The 18,243-nt window shown below is 46.4% G+C and overlaps 1 protein-coding gene across 3 annotated transcripts; it reads left to right on the forward strand.

Annotated features, from left to right (window-relative positions):
* Positions 1-3,966: 3,966 nt before the first annotated feature.
* On the forward strand, positions 3,967-12,618 carry TRMT12 (tRNA methyltransferase 12 homolog; the record flags this gene model as incomplete). 3 transcript variants are annotated; one of them, XM_079962445.1, is made up of 8 exons in its annotated part: positions 3,967-4,617; positions 6,234-6,334; positions 7,418-7,586; positions 7,998-8,196; positions 8,280-8,430; positions 9,273-9,382; positions 10,289-10,446; positions 12,133-12,618. In XM_079962445.1, the coding sequence occupies exons 1-8, from the start codon at positions 4,534-4,536 to the stop codon at positions 12,616-12,618; spliced, it is 1,458 nt and encodes a 485-aa protein (XP_079818571.1). In that variant the 5' UTR covers positions 3,967-4,533. The 3 variants fall into 3 exon arrangements, with proteins under 3 accessions (XP_079818571.1, XP_079818573.1, XP_079818572.1); XM_079962447.1 differs by lacking the exon at positions 3,967-4,617 and adding an exon at positions 5,769-5,962 and having other exon boundaries at positions 6,238-6,334; XM_079962446.1 differs by lacking the exon at positions 3,967-4,617 and adding an exon at positions 5,770-5,962.
* Between the last annotated feature and the right edge of the window lie 5,625 nt (positions 12,619-18,243).

Consider the following 18,243-nt stretch of genomic DNA (forward strand, 5'->3'; position numbering starts at 1 on the left):
GTCCAGGGTTGCTGTGTCGTTCATGACTTGTCCTATTGCTCCATCAAGAGTTCATATGTTTCCGAGATGGTAAGGACATTGTCCCCTTTCACCTGTCCCTGCTCAAGATCCCTGTCCCTGATGGCTTCTCCGACAACTATGTCTGAGAGGATGGCTTGGGAACAGAGAGAAGTGAAAGAAATACTGTATTTTTCCGTGTCAAAAAGTAGGGGGCGTCTTATACACGGATAGTGCTGAGGGTGGACTGGCCATTGGTTGTTGCCGCAAAACAACCATGTCTTATACATGCGGGCGTCTTATAGATGTAAAAGTATGGTATATCATGTTCCATCAAACACAAAGAAAAGGTAAGCAGGCTTCCTTGTCCCAGAGCAACTTAAAGGTTGTAGGAGAAAGATTTGGGTTCCACCCCCAATACCCTGTGGGTTCAGCCTTGACTCCAATTGTCAGTCAAACAGGATGTTTATTCAGGTGTTGAAAGGCTAGTGCGACACAACCTCAAACAGCAAGTAGCTGAAGGGTGGCACCCAAAATATGAAACATTTATATACTTTGTTTTTGTTTCATTATGTATTTTGTGTTCTCATTTTGTGTTTTTATGATGTGAACCACTCTAAGATCTTCAGATGAAGGGTAGCATACACGTTTTATAAATAATAATACACTTTGAAGCGAAGGAGCGGTCTTCCATAGACCAGCTTCTAATGGTTTAATCACAAGACATAGCAACTTTCTTATCTTTCCCTCCATCCTTTGTACTCAAAAGTTATAGCAAAAGCTCCTGTCGTTGTGCTTCTGTTATGGTTCTCTTGCAAACACAACATTCACTTGTTTAGCCTTTCTCACACGTACTTTTTCTCTGACAGCACCCCCCTTAGTTCCAAGAAAGACTTCCCTGCCTTTCCTTGGAAGTCATATTCCTAAATCACATACTGCAATATCCGCCATATATTGTAATTTTAATTTTTAAACAATTTCTTTTCCTTTTTTTTTTTTTTTTTTTTTTTTTTTGCTATCTGCTTCATTTTTCTGTAGGGTTGCCATATTTCAAACAGTGAAAATCTGGGAAAACCTTTTTCTTTTTTAGTTTTGCCCAAAGTTGTTGAACTTTTTGGGAAAAAATAAAAAAGCCCATTTTGGAAAAATTGCAAAAACAGCACGGCTGACATGGGCTACCATGCATCCGAATTTTCTCAGACATTTCCCGATTTCGGACTGGGCACTGTTGCTGCCTGCATTATCCCACATGTCAGGAAATTCTGGATGTGTGGCAGCCCTATTTCCTGTCAATTTATGTGTGCACAGCACTTTTGACACATTCTTAATACAGTATGAGTGTTGTTGGTGTTTTTTTTTAAACTACCTTCTCTGCAATCCTATACTCATAAACATTACCATCTCACTTGCATCTTGCTGGTGCCTTCTATAGCTGTAGAAATCACACACAGAACAAGCAATCCCCCTAGAGGGAAAAGGGTAAAAGGCGGATCCAGTTGATTTTAAACGGATCCTCGTGAATTCATATGATTTTTTCATTCAAATTAAATAAAACCACCTTGATACTGTAGACCATTTCTTACTCTATAGGCAGCATCAAAAAAATCATGCACCCACTGTTTCGTGGGGCCGCAGTGGCACAAAAATATGGTTAAAACCACGGATCCTCATGGATCCTCATGATTTTTCCACCAAAATCACCATCAGATCAAACATCATGGCCATGGACACAGTCTGCACCAAAAAAATCACAGATCCAAGGCTTTCTGGTGACACCGTGGCCTGAAAACGTGGTTTTGAACACGGATCCTCATGGATCCTCACGCTTTTTGCATTGCGCCACCCTAAACTCACCATCAATTCGCACATTGTGTCCAGGGGCACAGCCTGTACCACCTAAAACTTGGATCCATGGCTTCCTGGTCATACCATGGCCCAAAAATGTGGTTTTGAAGCACGGATCCTCATGGATCCTCACGCTTTTTGCATTGCGCCACCCCTAAATCACCGTCAAATCACACATCATAGCCAGGGGCACAGTGTGCACCACAAAAATCACGGATCCATAGCTTCCTGGCCATTCCATGGCCCCAAAACATGGTTCTGAAGCACGGATCCTCATGGATCATCACGCTTTTTGCATTGAGCCACCCCAAACTCACTGTCAAATAACACATCATGTCCAGCTGCACAGCCTGCACCACAAAAAAACTCAGATCCATGGCTTCCTGGCAACTCCATGGCCCAAAAACGTGGTTTTGAAGCACGGATTCTCATGGATTGTCACTATTTTTGCATTGGGGAACCCCAAATTTACCCTTTATTCAAATATATTATACATAACCACAGATCTGACCACAAGCATCATGGATCTACTGTTTCGTGGCCCTGGCCAGATGCTACCCTGGATATATTGGTCAGTTTTTAGGTTGGTGTGCTGGGATGGAGGAAATGGAGTCGGCTGAATCTCAATCCATGAAAGATGGGGTCCAATGGCTGGGCCGGAATCATTTCGGTTCTGTTTGCCACCTCCCAGCCCTTCATGGGGCACAATAGTCACCTGTAGCTGCCATCAGGAGTCCCGGTGTGATCCTGGGCACTTTTTTCTGTATGGAGGCATTGGTCACAAATGTAGCCAAACTGGCATTTTTTAATCCATGTCAGGTTAGGCGATTGGTACCGTACCTGTCCCTTTCCAACCTAGCCATGGTGATCCGTGCAGCAGTCACCTGCAGACTAGACTATTTTAACTTGCTCTACCCCTGAACCGGGGAGGGCAGGGTATAAATGTGATAGATGATAGATAGATGATAGATGATAGATAGATAGATAGATAGATAGATAGATAGATAGATAGATAGATACATACATACATACATACATACATACATACATACATACGCAGGGCTACCCTTGAGACTGCTCCAAAACTCCACACGGTCTAAAATGTAGATGCATGAGTTCTTACTTGGACTTTGTGGAGAGCCCACATTCAGCTGGTTGTTCATCAGCTGAATTGGCTGCAGGTGGAGTATCGAATCAGGTTAAAGGTTTTGGTGCTAACCTTTAAAGCCCTAAACAGTCTGTGACCTTTCTTATCTGTGGGAATTATCTTCCAATACACCCCCCAAAGAGTGTGACGCTCATCTAACAGCAACCTACTGGTGGTCCCTGGCCCAAAACATATCCAGCTGTCCTCAACCAGAGCCAGAGCCTTTTTGGTGGAACGCTTTGTCTAATGAGACCAGGGCTCAGTGCAAGCTATCTCAGTTCTCTCACTTGTCGTGGTGAGTGGGCTTGCACATTCCTAAAGACCCTTGTGAGCGAAGCCGTTGGGAATCTTGTACTCCCAGCAGGGTCACCCATGGCGGTAAGGTCAAAGAAAATGAAATCTACTCAGAGTTCTGTAGTGATTTCATGCTCTTTATTGCAGCTTGTAAAACATTGATTTAATTTTCCCCAAAACCTCAGGCTTTTATATACATTATTTACACAATAATATTTACGCATCTGATTGGCTGATTCTGCTTCCCTCCTGGAGCCTGATTGGTCTTTTCCTGCAAGCCAATCAGTTGTTGCATTCTAGTATCCTACTTGCCTATTGTTCTAGGATCCAAGCTTAGTACATAACAGGGAAGGAGCTAGGCAAAGAATGATCCAAGAAGTCCTCAAAGGCAGAACAGGTGGATGATAACAAGCGGTGTGTTACAATGGCTGTGAAGGCGGATGAAGGCTGTAGCAGATAGGATCCACCAGTTCGTCGTGACTACTCATGCCATCAGAACAGAGCCCTACTGCAAAGACTGTGTGTTGGTCAGCGTGCACTGATCTACACACATAAAACAAATTCACACACAGGTGTCTTCCAAAAACCCAACCCAATCCCCCAAAGTGCCATGTCGATCAGCAAATGGTTACGGGGGCAGAAATGTGAAATCTGGAAGCCCCTAGTCATGAACTAGCACATGGGCGGTGGATACAGATTCAGTCATTCTGACTCAAGGAACGAGGCAGTTGAGCAGCTCGGCAGCTGTATCCGTGACTGAGCAGCCCTTTTTAGGATCCACTCTGCTCACCCCGAAAAGGGGGAGGGGCTTGAAACGGTGCCCTAAACATAGTCTGCCTCCCTTTTTCCCTGACTGGATTACCGTGCCCAGTGGGATCACCACCCAGGGGTCATAAAATACAGTTGAACTTTGGAACATGGAATATATGGACTTTGTCAGATAACACAAACAGCGTGCGTACTAAACACAGAACTGCCATCATGGCAAGAGAGCTGCGACGTTTTAACATTGATAGTGCAGTGCTTTAAGACTCTTGAAGAGCAGGCGAGGGACAACTGAAGGAAGAAAAAGGAGGCTTCACATTATTCTGGAAAGGTCTATCAGAACAAGAACACTGAATACATGGGATAGGATTCGCTATGAAAAACGACCTTGTGAAGCTCCTGTCAGAAGTTCCTACTGGGATTGAGTGACTCTCAACCCTTCGGATAAAGCTCACAAAAAACCCAGGCTACTATTATAAGCACTTATGCACCAACACTGGATGCCGATGAAGACATTTTTGTTTTTTGTGGTGCAGGCTGTGCCCTTGGCTATGATGTATGATTTGACGGTGAGTTGGGGGGGGGCAATGCAAAAAGCATGAGGATCCATACAGATCTGTGCTTCAGAACCACGTTTTTGGGCCATGGAATTGCCAGGTGATTTGATGGTGAGGTAGGGGTGGCCCAATGCAAAAAGCATGAGGATCCATGTGGATCCGTGCTTCAAAACCACGTTTTTGGGCCATGGAGTTGCCCAGAAGCCATGGATCCGAGTTTTTTGTAGTGCAGGCTGTGCCCCTGGTCATGATGTGTGATTTTACGGTGACTTTGGGTTGGCCCAATGCAAAAAGCTTGAGGATCCATGCTTCAGAACCACATTTTTGGGCCACGGTATGGCCAGGAAGCCGTGGATCTGAGTTTTTTGTGGTGTTGGCTGTGCCCCTGGCTACGATGTGTGATGTGATGGTGCATTTGGGTTGGCCCAATGAAAAAAGTGTGAAGATCCATGAGGATCCGTGCTTCAGAACCACGTTTTGGGGCCATGGAGTTGTCAGGAACCGTGGATCCGAGTTTTTTTGTGGTGCAGGCTGTGCCCCTGGACATGATGTGTGATTTGACGGTGAGTTTGGGGTGGCTCAATGCAAAAAGCGTGAGGATCCATGAGGATCCATGCTTCGGAACCACGTTTTTGGGCCATGGAATGGCCAGGAAGCCGTGGATCAGTGATTTTTGTGGTGCATGCTGTGCGGGGATGGGGAATGGAGTCCATGAATAAGTTCAGACCCAAAGGTTTTCTGAAGGCATGCACTCCAGAAACAAACAAACAAAACAGTAGAGATACCCCGTTTCACTAACAAAAGGGCTACGTAAGGAGAGGAGACGCATGGGTGGGTTATTTCTCCAGTATGTATCGCTACGTACAGTGTTAAAAGAATTTCGGGCATTTTGCCATACTGCAGCTTTAGCAGCTGGCCAACGAATCCAGAGGGGTAGACGGGCTCCTGTCTGCGGCTGCCGTAGCAACCGGCCAACGAGTCTGCAAGGATAGACGGGCTCCTATCTGCGGTGGTCATAGCAACCGGCCAAAGAGTCTGCAGGGATAGACAGGCTCACGTCTGCGGTGGCCATAGCAACCAGCCAACGAGTACGCAGGGATAGAAGGACTCACGTCTGTGGTGGCCATAGTAACCAACCAACGAGTATGGAGGGATAGAAGGAAGTGCACAGTTCGCTCCTGCGCGTGTTTCCTTAGAAATCCGAGTCCGGTCCGAATCTTTCCCAAATCCGAATATATAGATAGGATCGTAGTTCCTGAGGGTTGCCCACCTTTCAAAAAGTGGCGTTTGCTGCTGGGAATCTGAAGCCTTCTATCCCCTTCTGCAGAAACAAAGGAAGCAAAAAATGAATAATTAGGTATCTCTCTGGGCTGACTGCCTGTGTTGCGCTTGTTGTGTTGTGTGCAACCCGTGCAAAGAGGAGTTGCATTTAAGCCCCGCAGGAGTCTTCTGATGAGTTATGTGGGCAAACTTTATTTTGCGGCGAATGCTAGCTAGATCCATCGGGGGTGATGGTATATGCATATTCAGTGTTAGTCTTTTGTTTTGTCGTATGCAGCATTGTTCTGTTTTAATTGTTTTATTGTACACCACCATGATGTTCGCTGTTTATAAATACTCTGTTTTAGGCAGAACCCCTCCCCATTCCCGATAAGATGAACACGGAAGATTCATGTTCTTGTGGTACTGCAGCTGTTGTTATTGAGCCACAGTTTGCTCAGCTATTCAGGTATGGCGACAGGTGTTAGGAGGTGGGGTGGGGGAAATGAAATAAATGCTCAAGAAAGGTACATTCATCATGCATGTCATCAGTAAACTGGAGGTGCTATGTTGATGGAAGTGAGGCTTTTGTAGAAATGAACAGACCTATTTCTCAGTGGTTTAGGAGTACCAGTGGCAAAGAGTCAGACTTATTTAGCTCACAATGCCTTGATTTTTCTGAGGGTACCACTTTGCTTTCTTAGTGAGAGTTACCTTTTACTCTTATGTCTGAAAAAGGCAATGCCAAAAGTGAAGGTATCAACCCAGTGCTGGAGATCCTAGCCATTGCTAAGGGGGATCGGCAGAGAAAGGAAGAAAGACTTGCCCACAAATAAATACAGAGAACTATGCATTTGCCTAGTTATATGTTCATTTCAGCGGTGCATTTGACCTCTTCCAAATCCCAGGCAAGAGAGACAATTTTAGCATGAGAATGAGGAACCTCAGGCCCAGGGACTAAACACAGCCCTTCTTATTCAGCCCTTGAGATTCACCCTGGTCATACCCTTCCTAGCTTTCATTTGGCTGGGACACATGTTTGAAATTTAACAATGCCTCTTGATGAGAGATATGTGTGTGTAACATCTGAGTGTTGTGTGGCCTACAGCACAAGGCACATTTGTTGCTTCTGGCTCCATGCACCATTGTCATATGGCTCCTGGAAGGTTGCTCATAAGGTAATGTGATCCTCAGTCTGGAAAATGTCCCCCATCCCTGCAGTCTAGCATCTTTTCTCTCCATCCTCTCCAGCACATACCTGTTTCCCCAATTCACAGTTGTGAAGCACACAGGCCTCGTAGAGGCTGTTTGGATACTCAGGTCGGCCATTTCTAGTGCATCTCAGAGGCCAGAAGGTTTTTCATCTTCTCAGCCATGAAGCTTAGCTACCCCCTCCTTGGTAATCATGGCACAATACTACTTCTGACAGAGCTGACAAAGAGCTTTCCCTGCCCTCCCTCTTGGATCTTCTTCCCTGCAGCAATAGCAAAGAGTTTCTGTAGGTTTAGTCGATAGTCTTCTCTGGGAGCTCATCAGGTTGTTGGTTTTGCAGGAAACTTTTGCAAAGAGAGGGCTTCCTGGACAGCAGTTACCGTGTGCAGAAGCTTCCTGATGGTGCCATGGCCTTGCCTGTGTTGGGCCAAAAGCTCACAGCAGAGCACCTGCATCAGCTGAAGGAAAGTATCCTGCCTGGGAAGACCTGTGCTTTAACATGGATTCTGGTGAGCCAAGTTCTTGTTGGCAGGTTGCTTTTATTTCATGACCTACAGGTTTGTCACTACACTTGGCAATGACTGTTATCAAGCCTGCCTGCCTCCCTCCCTCTTTTCTTGCCTTTGTCTTGTCTTCTTCTCTGCTTCCTACCTGCTTCATTTATTTGATGCCATCAGTTGATCTCTGATGCCAAAGTATGGCTGTGTGGTAGTGGTGGGGCCACATGCTGTTATTATACTTCGGGAATCATTTAGGCTATAACGTGAATATTTTCCAGGTGTTGATCTACAAAACAATTTTTTAGAGTTTTTACCATAAAGGTGGTGCTTGCTGCCAACAGATTTGTATAGGGTTTGAAAGTGGTGCGTGGTATGTGTATGAAATAGGAAACTGACTAATCATTTGCACCCCATTTGCAGAATCCCATTCCTTCAAAAGCGGCCCAATTCCGGCCTCCCATCCAGAAACTGTATGATGAGTTGCAGTGCCTGATGTTGAGCCATGGAGTTGCCTGGTCAAAAGAATTGGAGAGAGATCTACCACGCTCCTGGCAACGGCACGGGGATCTGGTTCTGTTCAGTGAGGAGAGCTTCAGAGAACCCCTATGGGGAGAGCTGGGTAAATTACAAACACAACATTGTGCCAGACCATTCTGAGCTGCTTCCTTTCTCAGCAAACCCATTACAACTGTTCTCTTTCAGGACAAGAGCTCTGGGAGGTGGTTGCTGGTGCACTCGGGGCCCAACGTGTGGCAAAACGCGGACGTGTGCAGTCAGATTTGTTTCGATCCCCAACAGTGACCCTGTTGCTGGGGGAGGATGGCTGGGTTGAACACATAGAGAATGGAATTCGGTAAGGGAGAGGTGCAGTGTAATATTTTCTCCACCACACTGTCTTCTTTCTTTGAGTTCACTGAAAAATGGAGTCTAATTAAGCCTAGAAAATTTAAGGTGTTTAAGGAGTGTTCATTCACCCCAATCTTTAGCCAGATCAGCTTACAAGGGTCAGCAATGAGACCCAGCCCTCAGGCTTGACATCTCAGAGATCCAACACAAAAAGAAAAGGGAGTGGGAGGGAAGAGGAAAAAGCAAACTTATTTTTAGTTACAGAATTCTTATACAGTAATGGCCAGATGGAATGGAAAGAATTCAAGGAGAGGAGCCAGAAGTTGCTGATCTTTCAGCTGAGAGGCCCAGAAGTCTCATCCCTCCCTCTGTTTTGGCCTGATCTTATGCTGAAGTAAATGTGCCCGTCAAAAATATGATAGCTATTTCTTCCAATGAATTCTAAAAAAAGCAAAGGGTAAATTTGAAGTCTGCAGTCATTTTCATATAGTAAGATTTTTGAGTTGGCTCTGGAAAACTCAGCTGGTCTGGGTATTGGGTGAAGATTGGAGTGGGGTAAGGGTATGGTGAATGTTTCACTTCCCAGGGCAAAAGGTAGATAAGGCTGCAGTCCTATATATACTTATCTGTGAATGCATCCCATTGCATTCAGTGCTTACCTTTGAGTAGATGTGTAGGCATTGCGCTATAAGCTTGTTTGTTTGTATATGTGCACAGTATTTAGAAAAGAATCCTTGTATGCTCTGAATTTCCTCCCACCCCAAATAGGGGTTGGTTAAGAACTACAAGTACTTAACAAGTACAAGTTTGATTCCTTGGGGTCATCTTCTGATTCGGTTGCCTCCGCAGGTACATGTTTGATGTGACACAGTGCATGCTGTCTCCAGGAAACATCACCGAGAAGCTGCGAATAGCATCTCTGAAGTGTGCTGGGGAAGTGGTGGTAGACCTCTACGCTGGTAAATACTGAGATACGAAGGAGCAGCAAAGCGGCTGCTGTCTCTTTCTGCAGCCCCATTTGGGGCACAACCTACAGTGGTGCACCGCAAGACGAATGCCTCGCAAGACGGAAAACTCGCTAGACGAAAGGGTTTTCCGTTTTGGAGGTGCTTCACAAAACGAATTGCCTATGGGCTTGCTTCGCAAGACGAAAATGTCTTGCGAGTTCCTGCAGGGTTTTTTTCCTCCCCCCCCCCTTTTCTAAGCTGCTAAGCCGATAAGCCTCTAAAAGCCGCTAAACCGCTAATAGCGCTAATCCGCTAAGCCGTCAATGGGCTTGCTTCGCAAGATGAAAAAACCGCTAGACGAAGAGAATCGCGGAACGGACTCTTTTCGTCTTGCGAGGCACCACTGTATTTCTAAATAGTTTAGCCATCCAGAGATGGGTCTTGAAGCCAGGTGGGTGCCTTGAGCCATGTATAGAAGTAGCATGAACTCAGTTCGCTTGATTTCTCTGTGGTTTTTCTTGGTTCCCTCTTCCAGGGGTCTAGCCCTCCTAAAGTTGAACTACATTTCCCACACATCCTGTGCTGTGACTGGCAGCATGGTTCTCTAGCCCTAGCAAGAAGCATTTGACCCATTGCTTTGCCAACTAAGGCTTCTAAAGAGAGCCCTGCTGGATCACATCCAGAGTTCATTAGTCCAGCATCCTGTTTTCTACATTGCAGCCATGCAGGTTCCTCTGGGAAGCCCACCAATAGGAGAAGAGTGCAGTAGCACTTACCTGTGCACCGCAGCGGCTTGTATTCAGAGGCACACTGCCTCTGGTTGGGGAGCTAGTAGCCATATAACCCTATCATTTGTCTAACCCACTTTTAAAGGTATTCTGTAAGATAACGAGTGGCTGTTCTCCCCCTTGTCTTCAGGGATTGGCTATTTCACCCTGCCGTACCTCATTCATGCTGGTGCTGCCTTTGTCCATGCCTGCGAGTGGAACCCGCATGCCGTGGAAGCACTGCAGAAGAATTTGCAACTGAACCGTGTGCAGGATCGGTGCCTCGTTCACCAGGGAGATAATCAGAAGGTGAGCAAAGAGGGGTAGAAATGACCTAAATAGAATGAATAAATTATCATCTCCCGTCACCTCTGACATTTGCCCGTGCTGATGGGAACTGTAATCCAACAATATGGAAGGGTCACCAAAACCGAATGTTGGAAGATTAACGGCAGACAAAAGAAAGTCTTTCTTCACACAGTGCATGGTTAAAACTAGAGAGCTTGCTCCCACAGGAGGCAGGAATGACTCCTAATTTGGATACCTTTAAAACAAGTTTGTGGAAGATCATGCTATCAATGACTACTTAAGATGGTTAGAAAGTGCATTGTATGCCTCCTTCCAGCAACTCCTGCAACCCAACATATTGCTCTGCTTTCTTTTGGACTGCACCACTGAGGCTGAGAAGGGGAGTCTTATTGGAGCAGCCCAGGACCTCCCTACACACTGCCCAGGCTTGTGCCCTGGGGAGGTCATTTTGGCGCTGCTAATGCAGTGGTTTGACTTCATCTCGAGAGGCACACTCCATTCTCTCGAGACAAACAGATGGCAACAAATGGCAGCATTGATAAATCCTGCAAATACAGTGATAAGACACACTCTCCTCCCTCCCATCACAACCTCTCCTGAAAACTCTATTTAGGCACACTTTTTCAGAACTTTGCTTTTACTCTGGTTCCAGCTGCTGCTTTTATGGTTGAGTGCCATCTACTTTTTCTTTTTTAAATGGTTCTACTTTTTAAAAAAGGTTTTGCTTAATTACAAGGTTTTGCTTTTGTATTTTGTTATGTAAGCTTTCTTGTGTACATCAGTAAAGAGTAAATAAGCAGGATATAAAATAATAATTGTCAGGGCAAAGCAGGCAGGAAGGAGGTCTGGCAGCTGGGTCCAAGGAACAGGGCCTTTTGAGCTGTGTCCCTCTCCCCTTGAAATATGTTATCCTTGGTAGTTTTTAGGGAACCTTAAAAAGCCTTGTTCGTTTGTTCCGCATTGCTCCAGATGTGGGAGTCTAAAAGGCAGTAGCCTCTATTTTTAGTCTAACACTGGTGTAGCTGGCTGTGATGTATTGATTTGTAATTTGTTAATTGCTGCTGCTAGGATGGTGATTATGTTGTGTAAAACCACTTAATGTAGTTTTAAATGTTACAAGCCACCATGGGAAAGTATTGTAATTTGAATGGTGCCTACTTTATTAAATGCATAAAGGATTCAGGGTCTTCTGACTTCACTGGCCCTGACATGGGGGTTGATCTCTGCCACTTGCTTGTATTCATGAAGTAGAGTTTTATTCGTCTCTGATTGTCCAGCAGTTCAGTTTCTCACCTGTTGCCCTCTGAAGCAACAGAGTGAGAATTGCTATATTATCTGTTAGAGCAGCCCAGACTTCCCTTTGCTGCCTTCTCTGCATTCCTCTCTGCATCTCAAATACATTTTTGTTTTTTTTTTTAAAGAAACAAAGTCTCCCCTCACACTTTCCTTCTGTTATGCCTGCTCTCATTCTTCCCCTTCCATTCAGTGATAGATTATGCGGTTTGTACGCCAAAGGTCCTCAGTTCAATCCCTGGCATTTCCAGTTAAAACAATCTCAGGAAAAGTGCACAAAAGGCCAGTCTCCTGCCTGAGCTGTGTGACACGCGCTGCCAGTCAGGGTAGGTGATGCGGACAAATCTCAAACTTGCAAAACACAACTGTCTTATGTTCTTTCCTTGTTTGCAGCTGGAACTGTGGGATGTCGCTGACAGGGTGAATCTGGGACTGATCCCCACGTCAGAGGCAGGATGGCCAATCGCCTGCCGGGTTTTGCGGAAAGATGTGGGTGGGATCCTGCATATCCACCAGAATGTGGAATCCTTTCCAGTGAATGCCCTTAGGCTGCACCACAAGCCACATCAGGATCAACCTCGCGAGCAGCTCCCAGTGCAAGCGGTGTCCAGCGTACAAGAGGACAAGGTGGCCCTTGCAGACCACAGTATTCTACAGGATGCAGGAAGTAAGGACCTGGCTCTCTCAGCCAGGGGCGAGTGGCAAAGGTGGGCAGAGGCCACAGCAACCCAGATCAAGACTTTGCTTCAGGATTTGGACGGGAAGCAGTGGAGAACAAAAATCCTGCACATTGAGCAAGTGAAATCTTACGCCCCTCACGTGCACCACCTGGTCTTGGATCTGGACTGCCGGCCCCTTATGTGGCACACAGGTAGTTAGTTGGCTTTCCTACAGGAGCAGCACTAGGAGAAAGGTTCCTCATCTTTATGGGTCTGAGGGCACATTTGGGAATCTGAGGAATCTGTCATAGGCAGCACAAAATACCCATTTTGCAGAAGTGAAGACTGGTGAGGCTCTGAACTTCTGCCCTAGACAGGTGAAACAACTGCAACCTTCCCTCCTCAAGCCCCAAGTAAAACACAGACAAAAAAGGAGGATGAAACTGCTTCCCAAACAGCAAAAGCGAACAGCAAAATGAAAAGAACTTGCCTAAAAATAAAAGATAAGGAGGAACTGGGAGCCTGGTGAAGTCCTTCAAAGGTGTTGTGGTTCCCACAGTCACTGCATTAGGGAATCCAGCTCTAGAACATGGTCTTTTCTTCATGGCACTAGCAGAGAGGTTTAGAGGAAACAGCTTTGGGTTTGGGCAGCAGAAATGCATGTTATTCTTTTGGATCTGCATGCAATTCTTCACTGCCATCCTCTTTTATCCCTAGTGATATGATTGCTGTTGTTCATCTTGGGAGCGTTCTGGCAGGAAAAGGGGCCAACTTATCTCCTAAAACCTTGCTGTGAGCGCTGCGTTTTCTCCAACTAAATTATACTCTGTTTTCAATGGACCAGCCCGGTACAGTTTTTCTAGAAAAAGAGGTGCCAAAACTCACCATGAACGCCTCCATTGTTCTCTTAGAATTGCAATGGTGCCCACTTGAGAGGTGCTGGAACTGAGTTCTAGCTAAATAAAAAAGCCCTGGACCTGCCTATGAATTTCAGTAGGTCTACTTAGAGTAGGACTAGCATTGGCTACAATCCAATCTTTAGGATGCTGTTGCATTTTCACTCATCTTAACATGAGGTCACTGACAATCTATACACCAGAGGCCGCCAGCTTTTTTAACCCCTGGGCATGCTTGCAAACCAGAGAAGCATGCTCATCTCCACACCCCTTGCAACGAAGCACACACCACAGCCTGTTCAGTTTGCTATAGCAGAGTCCTTACTTCAAGCCTAATTTTAGCAGATGGCGAGGACGTCCCAAGCACCAGGGAAGTCCTTTCCAGGCATATGTGTGCCCTTGGGAGCCAGGTTGGCAACCCCTGCCATACCCTGTATTTACAGGAGTTGGCAACTGAAAGTCTGTGAGCAAGGTGAGGTCTACGGACGACCATTTGCTGGCCCATTAATCCTTGATGTCATCTCCTACCTTCTTCCTCTTTTCTTCCCATTTCGCCCCTTCTTACCTTTGGAATATCCTGGAAGAAACCTAAAGGGCCCCTCTGTCTTGCAAATGTCAGAGGGAAAGTGCTTCCACAGAGGAAGCAAAGGCATGGGAAGTGCAGTGGGGGTGGAATATTTGATTCCATCTAGTGCCCACCTTGCTTGTGCTAAGAATACCAAACTTTTACTGTTTTCAAAGCCTAGGCAGGGCAGCATATTTTTTTATTTGGGTGCCAGCCAGTTTCTAGTACAGTGGTGCCTCGCAAGACGAAATTAATCCGTTCCGTGAGGCTCTTCGTATAGCGGTTTTTTCATCTTGCGAAGCAAGCCCATTGACAGCTTAGCGGATTAGCGCTATTAGCGGCTTAGCGGCTTTTAGCGGATCAGCTGATAAGCGGCTTATCAGCGGATCAGCTGATAAGTGGTTTAGTGGCTTAGGAAAAGGGGGGGGGAAAGGGGGAAAAACCCGCAGGAACTCGCAAGACATTTCGTCTTGCGAAGCAAGCCCATAGGGAAATTCGTTTTGCGAAGCGCCCACAAAACGGAAAACCCTTTCATCTAGCGGGTTTTCCGTCTTGCGAGGCGTTCGTCTTGCGGGGCACCACTGTACAAGGATGTCTCTGAGTAGATGACGTATTTGCCCTAGGGGCCTATTCAGCCCTCAGTGCTTTACCCAGGCAACATCTCTTCTTTATATTATTTTAATTTTATCGGGGTTTCATTACTTTTCAACAAGCATCTTTTAACTTTTTGTAGTTTATCTGTATAGTTTCAATTTGTGTAAGTCCTGGTCAGGGAAAATGGTGGGGCAAATAAATAATAAAAACAAAATTTTTTATTGGCTCTGCTCCATGCCCTCCTTGAGTGGTTTTGCCTGGCTGGAATGTGCCCTTGAATGTCAATAATGTGTCTTGCTTGCCTGGGTGGAGAGAGGTGTGTGAAGAAGCCTTGGACTGCTTGAACGTAACCTACTGCTGCCTCTAGCAAGCTTGGGCTCCCAGATGTTGTTGGACTGCAGGTCACAGCATCCTTGACCTTTGGGGCCAACAACATCTGGAGACCCAAGGCTGCATTACTGTACAGAAGGTAAGGGTTGCATCCATTGCTTTGCCCCCTTTTGCCTCTATTTCAGCCCACCCCTGGAAGGTTTCCCAAGAGGCAAAGTGGCCCTCGGGCTGTAAAACCTTCCTACCCCTGGACATGGGCGTAGCCAGGATTTTTGTTGGGGGGGCAGTCCTTTTGTTGGGAGGAGCAGAACCTCAATTACCTATGTATTTTTATTTTTATTGATGGGGGGCAGCTGCCCCTCCCTGCCACCCCCTTGGCTACGCCCATGCCCTTGGAATAGATCAATAACATGCGAATCTCTTGGCACAGCTTTGGAAGTGTGTTTCATTTGTATGGGTTTAAACTAGAGTAACATTTCTGGGAAGTTGCTGTGCCTGGAAATTGGGGAGCAAAAGGTGAGTGCAGGTAAGCCCTGAATGTTCAGAGTAAATATAGGCCAGGATTCCTGTTTGGGCTCCATGAGGCATCGTCTCAATCTGGGATGTACAGCCTTTGCTTTTTTGCCTCAATCTAATCTGCCTGCCTGCCCGCAGGGTAGCAATGGGAGCTGTGAACTCATTGTCTGGGTGGGGTGCCTACCTGCCAACACTAAGGCCTGTCATTTTTGTTATCATAGCTCAGAACCCAGAGAGCAAACGGAGCATGAGTCATCATTGGCCAGCTTTCCATTTGTTCTGGAAGCCACCTCCTGTGTAAGGCAGCCTGTAAATCAGTGCCAAGAAGCAGCAGCAGCAGTAAAGGTGGTTGCCAAGAGGAAGATCAGAAAACCTAGAGGCTAGGCTAAAGGGAAGCATTAAATCATTGGATACAGGAAGAGACTTGGAAATGCTTGCAGGCAAGAAGTAAAAGCCACTCTCGGATCTGGGGCCTGTACAAACCAGTCTGGTCTGACCTCACCCACGTTATCACCTGTTAGGGTTTTTGTGTGTATTCTTGGGGAGGAGTTCAAATCCTGCAGCTGGTGATGACATGTAGCCAGATAGGTCATCTGCGTACTTTGGTCCAGGACCAGCCCACCTCTCCTCTGCACTAGCTTTTTGCAGCAGTGCTAAATTTGACAATAGCACCTGTGTCATTCTTTGTGCCAAGCAGCAAGCTGGGAGAGATAGGAGTTTTGGTCTGATTCAGCAGGTCTCCTCCTATCTTCAATAAGGTGCAGATAGAAGCCTAGGAAGCTAGCTGCCTCCTACTGTGCAGTCAGACCCATAGGTCCATCTAGCTCAGTACTGACTAATGAAAGACCGTGTCCTACCCTCCACACTCTGGTGTTAAGATCAGTAGAGGGGGCTCTCTTAGTAACTCCATTAGAAGTTCAGGTGTGTTTGTGGCTGTGTGGCCCAGGAGAGGGCATTATCTGTGGCAGCCTGTGGATTGTTTTCTTCTGTGTCATTCCCTCTCCACAGAGATGCATCTAGTACCTTCATAGTAATAGTTTATGCCATATGCTGGAGAGTCACCTCTTTACCCTGGCTTTGACACTTGAGACGTGTTTTCAGGACCTGCCCTATTCAAGTAACTCTCATTTCTCTTAGCTGTTTCAAATATTGCATTTTAAATTATTGTAACCTGCTCTGATTGTGAAGGGCAGTGTCTGGCAGCAGCTGTCCAGGGTTTCAGGCAGGGGGCATTCCTGGTCCTACCCAGAGTTTCCAGGGATTGAACCTGGGCCCTTCTGCATGCACAGCAGATACTGTACCACTGAACTACAACCCTATTTGTGTGCTAGAACATTTTAGCTTCTCACCTTGTCAGCTGCTGTTTTGTTACTCAAAGTAAGATATATATTATTTTAGTGATAGTATATATGATACAGATATTCCTTTGCCTGAGAAGCCAGGAATGCCCCTTTATCTAATAATGCAATTGTTGCCATCAGTTTTTATAATAGGCTCAGGGCACTCTTAGTAGGACTGCATGCTCTCAAAGCGGTTTTTGTGTCCAGTAAAAGCAGGGCCTTTATTGTGGCGGCACCGGTCATTTGGAATGCGCTTTCAACGAACAGCAGTAAACGCAAAGGTTACGGATGTTACTCATCATCTAGATAGCCTGATAAGTAGTGCTGGAGAGGTATCAGCGGTCGTGGTGCATATAAGCACCAATGACAAGGAAATGTAGTCTCAAGGTCCTGGAAGCCAAATTTAGGATGCTAGGTAGGATGCTGAAAGCTGAGACTGGCTTACAGCTGATCTGTTCACCCAGGCTTTGCCTGAGGGGTAATCCTGCTATGCTGATTTATCAACCTGTTATTGTGATTTGTGGTGTATTCTGTATTCGTTTTATGAAGGTCGCAGGCTTGCCATCTCTGCCTTATTAAGTACTTGTATTTATAAGTAGTATTTGACAATGTTAAAAAAAAAAAAGCTGCACAATTAAAGGTAAAGGTAAAGGTACCCCTGCCCATACGGGCCAGTCTTGACAGACTCTGGGGTTGTGCGCCCATCTCACTCAAGAGGCCAGGGGCCAGCGCTGTCCGGAGACACTTCCGGGTCACGTGGCCAGCGTGACATCACTGCTCTGGCGAGCCAGAGCCGCACACGGAAACGCCGTTTACCTTCCCGCTGGTAAGCAGTCCCTATTTATCTACTTGCACCCGGAGGTGCTTTCGAACTGCTAGGTTGGCAGGCGCTGGGACCGAGCAGCGGGAGCGCACCCCGCCGCAGGGATTCGAACCGCCGACCTTTCGATCGGCAAGTCCTAGGCGCTGAGGCTTTAACCCACAGCGCCACCTGCGTCCCCAGGGGCAAATGCCTTCTCAATAGTGGCACTACAACTGTAAAAATTGCTGAAAGGAACCTAAAGAAAAGCCCTGCTAGATCAGAACAAAGACCTCTTGGGGTACCTCAAGACTCATTATTTTGTGAGAAGGATTCAAGCACATACCCAAAATTTATGTCCTGTTTTAGGAGAACTTAATCACTCAAAGAGCTATCCTTTTCATAGTGGTTTAACAACCAACCCTTCTTCTCAGGGAAATGTAGCTCTGAGTGGAGAATACGGGCAGTACTAGGAACTCTTGGTCCCTATGATTTTTTGGCCATGACTGTTAAAAGTGGCATAAAGGTAAAGGTAAAGGGACCCCTGACCATTAGGTCCAGTCGTGACCGACTCTGGGGTTGCAGCGCTCATTTCGCTTTACTGGCTGAGGGAGCCAGCGTACAGCTTCCGGGTCATGTGACCAGCGTGACTAAGCCGCTTCTGGCGAACCAGAGCAGTGCACGGAAACGCCGTTTACCCTCCCGCTGGAGCGGTACCTATTTATCTACTTGCACTTTGACGTGCTTTTGAACTGCTAGGTTGGCAGGAGCAGGGACTGAGCAACGGGAGCTCACCCCGTTGTGG

Source organism: Podarcis cretensis (genome assembly GCF_951804945.1).
Source record: "Podarcis cretensis genome assembly, chromosome: Z".
NCBI classification, from domain to species: domain Eukaryota; kingdom Metazoa; phylum Chordata; class Lepidosauria; order Squamata; family Lacertidae; genus Podarcis; species Podarcis cretensis.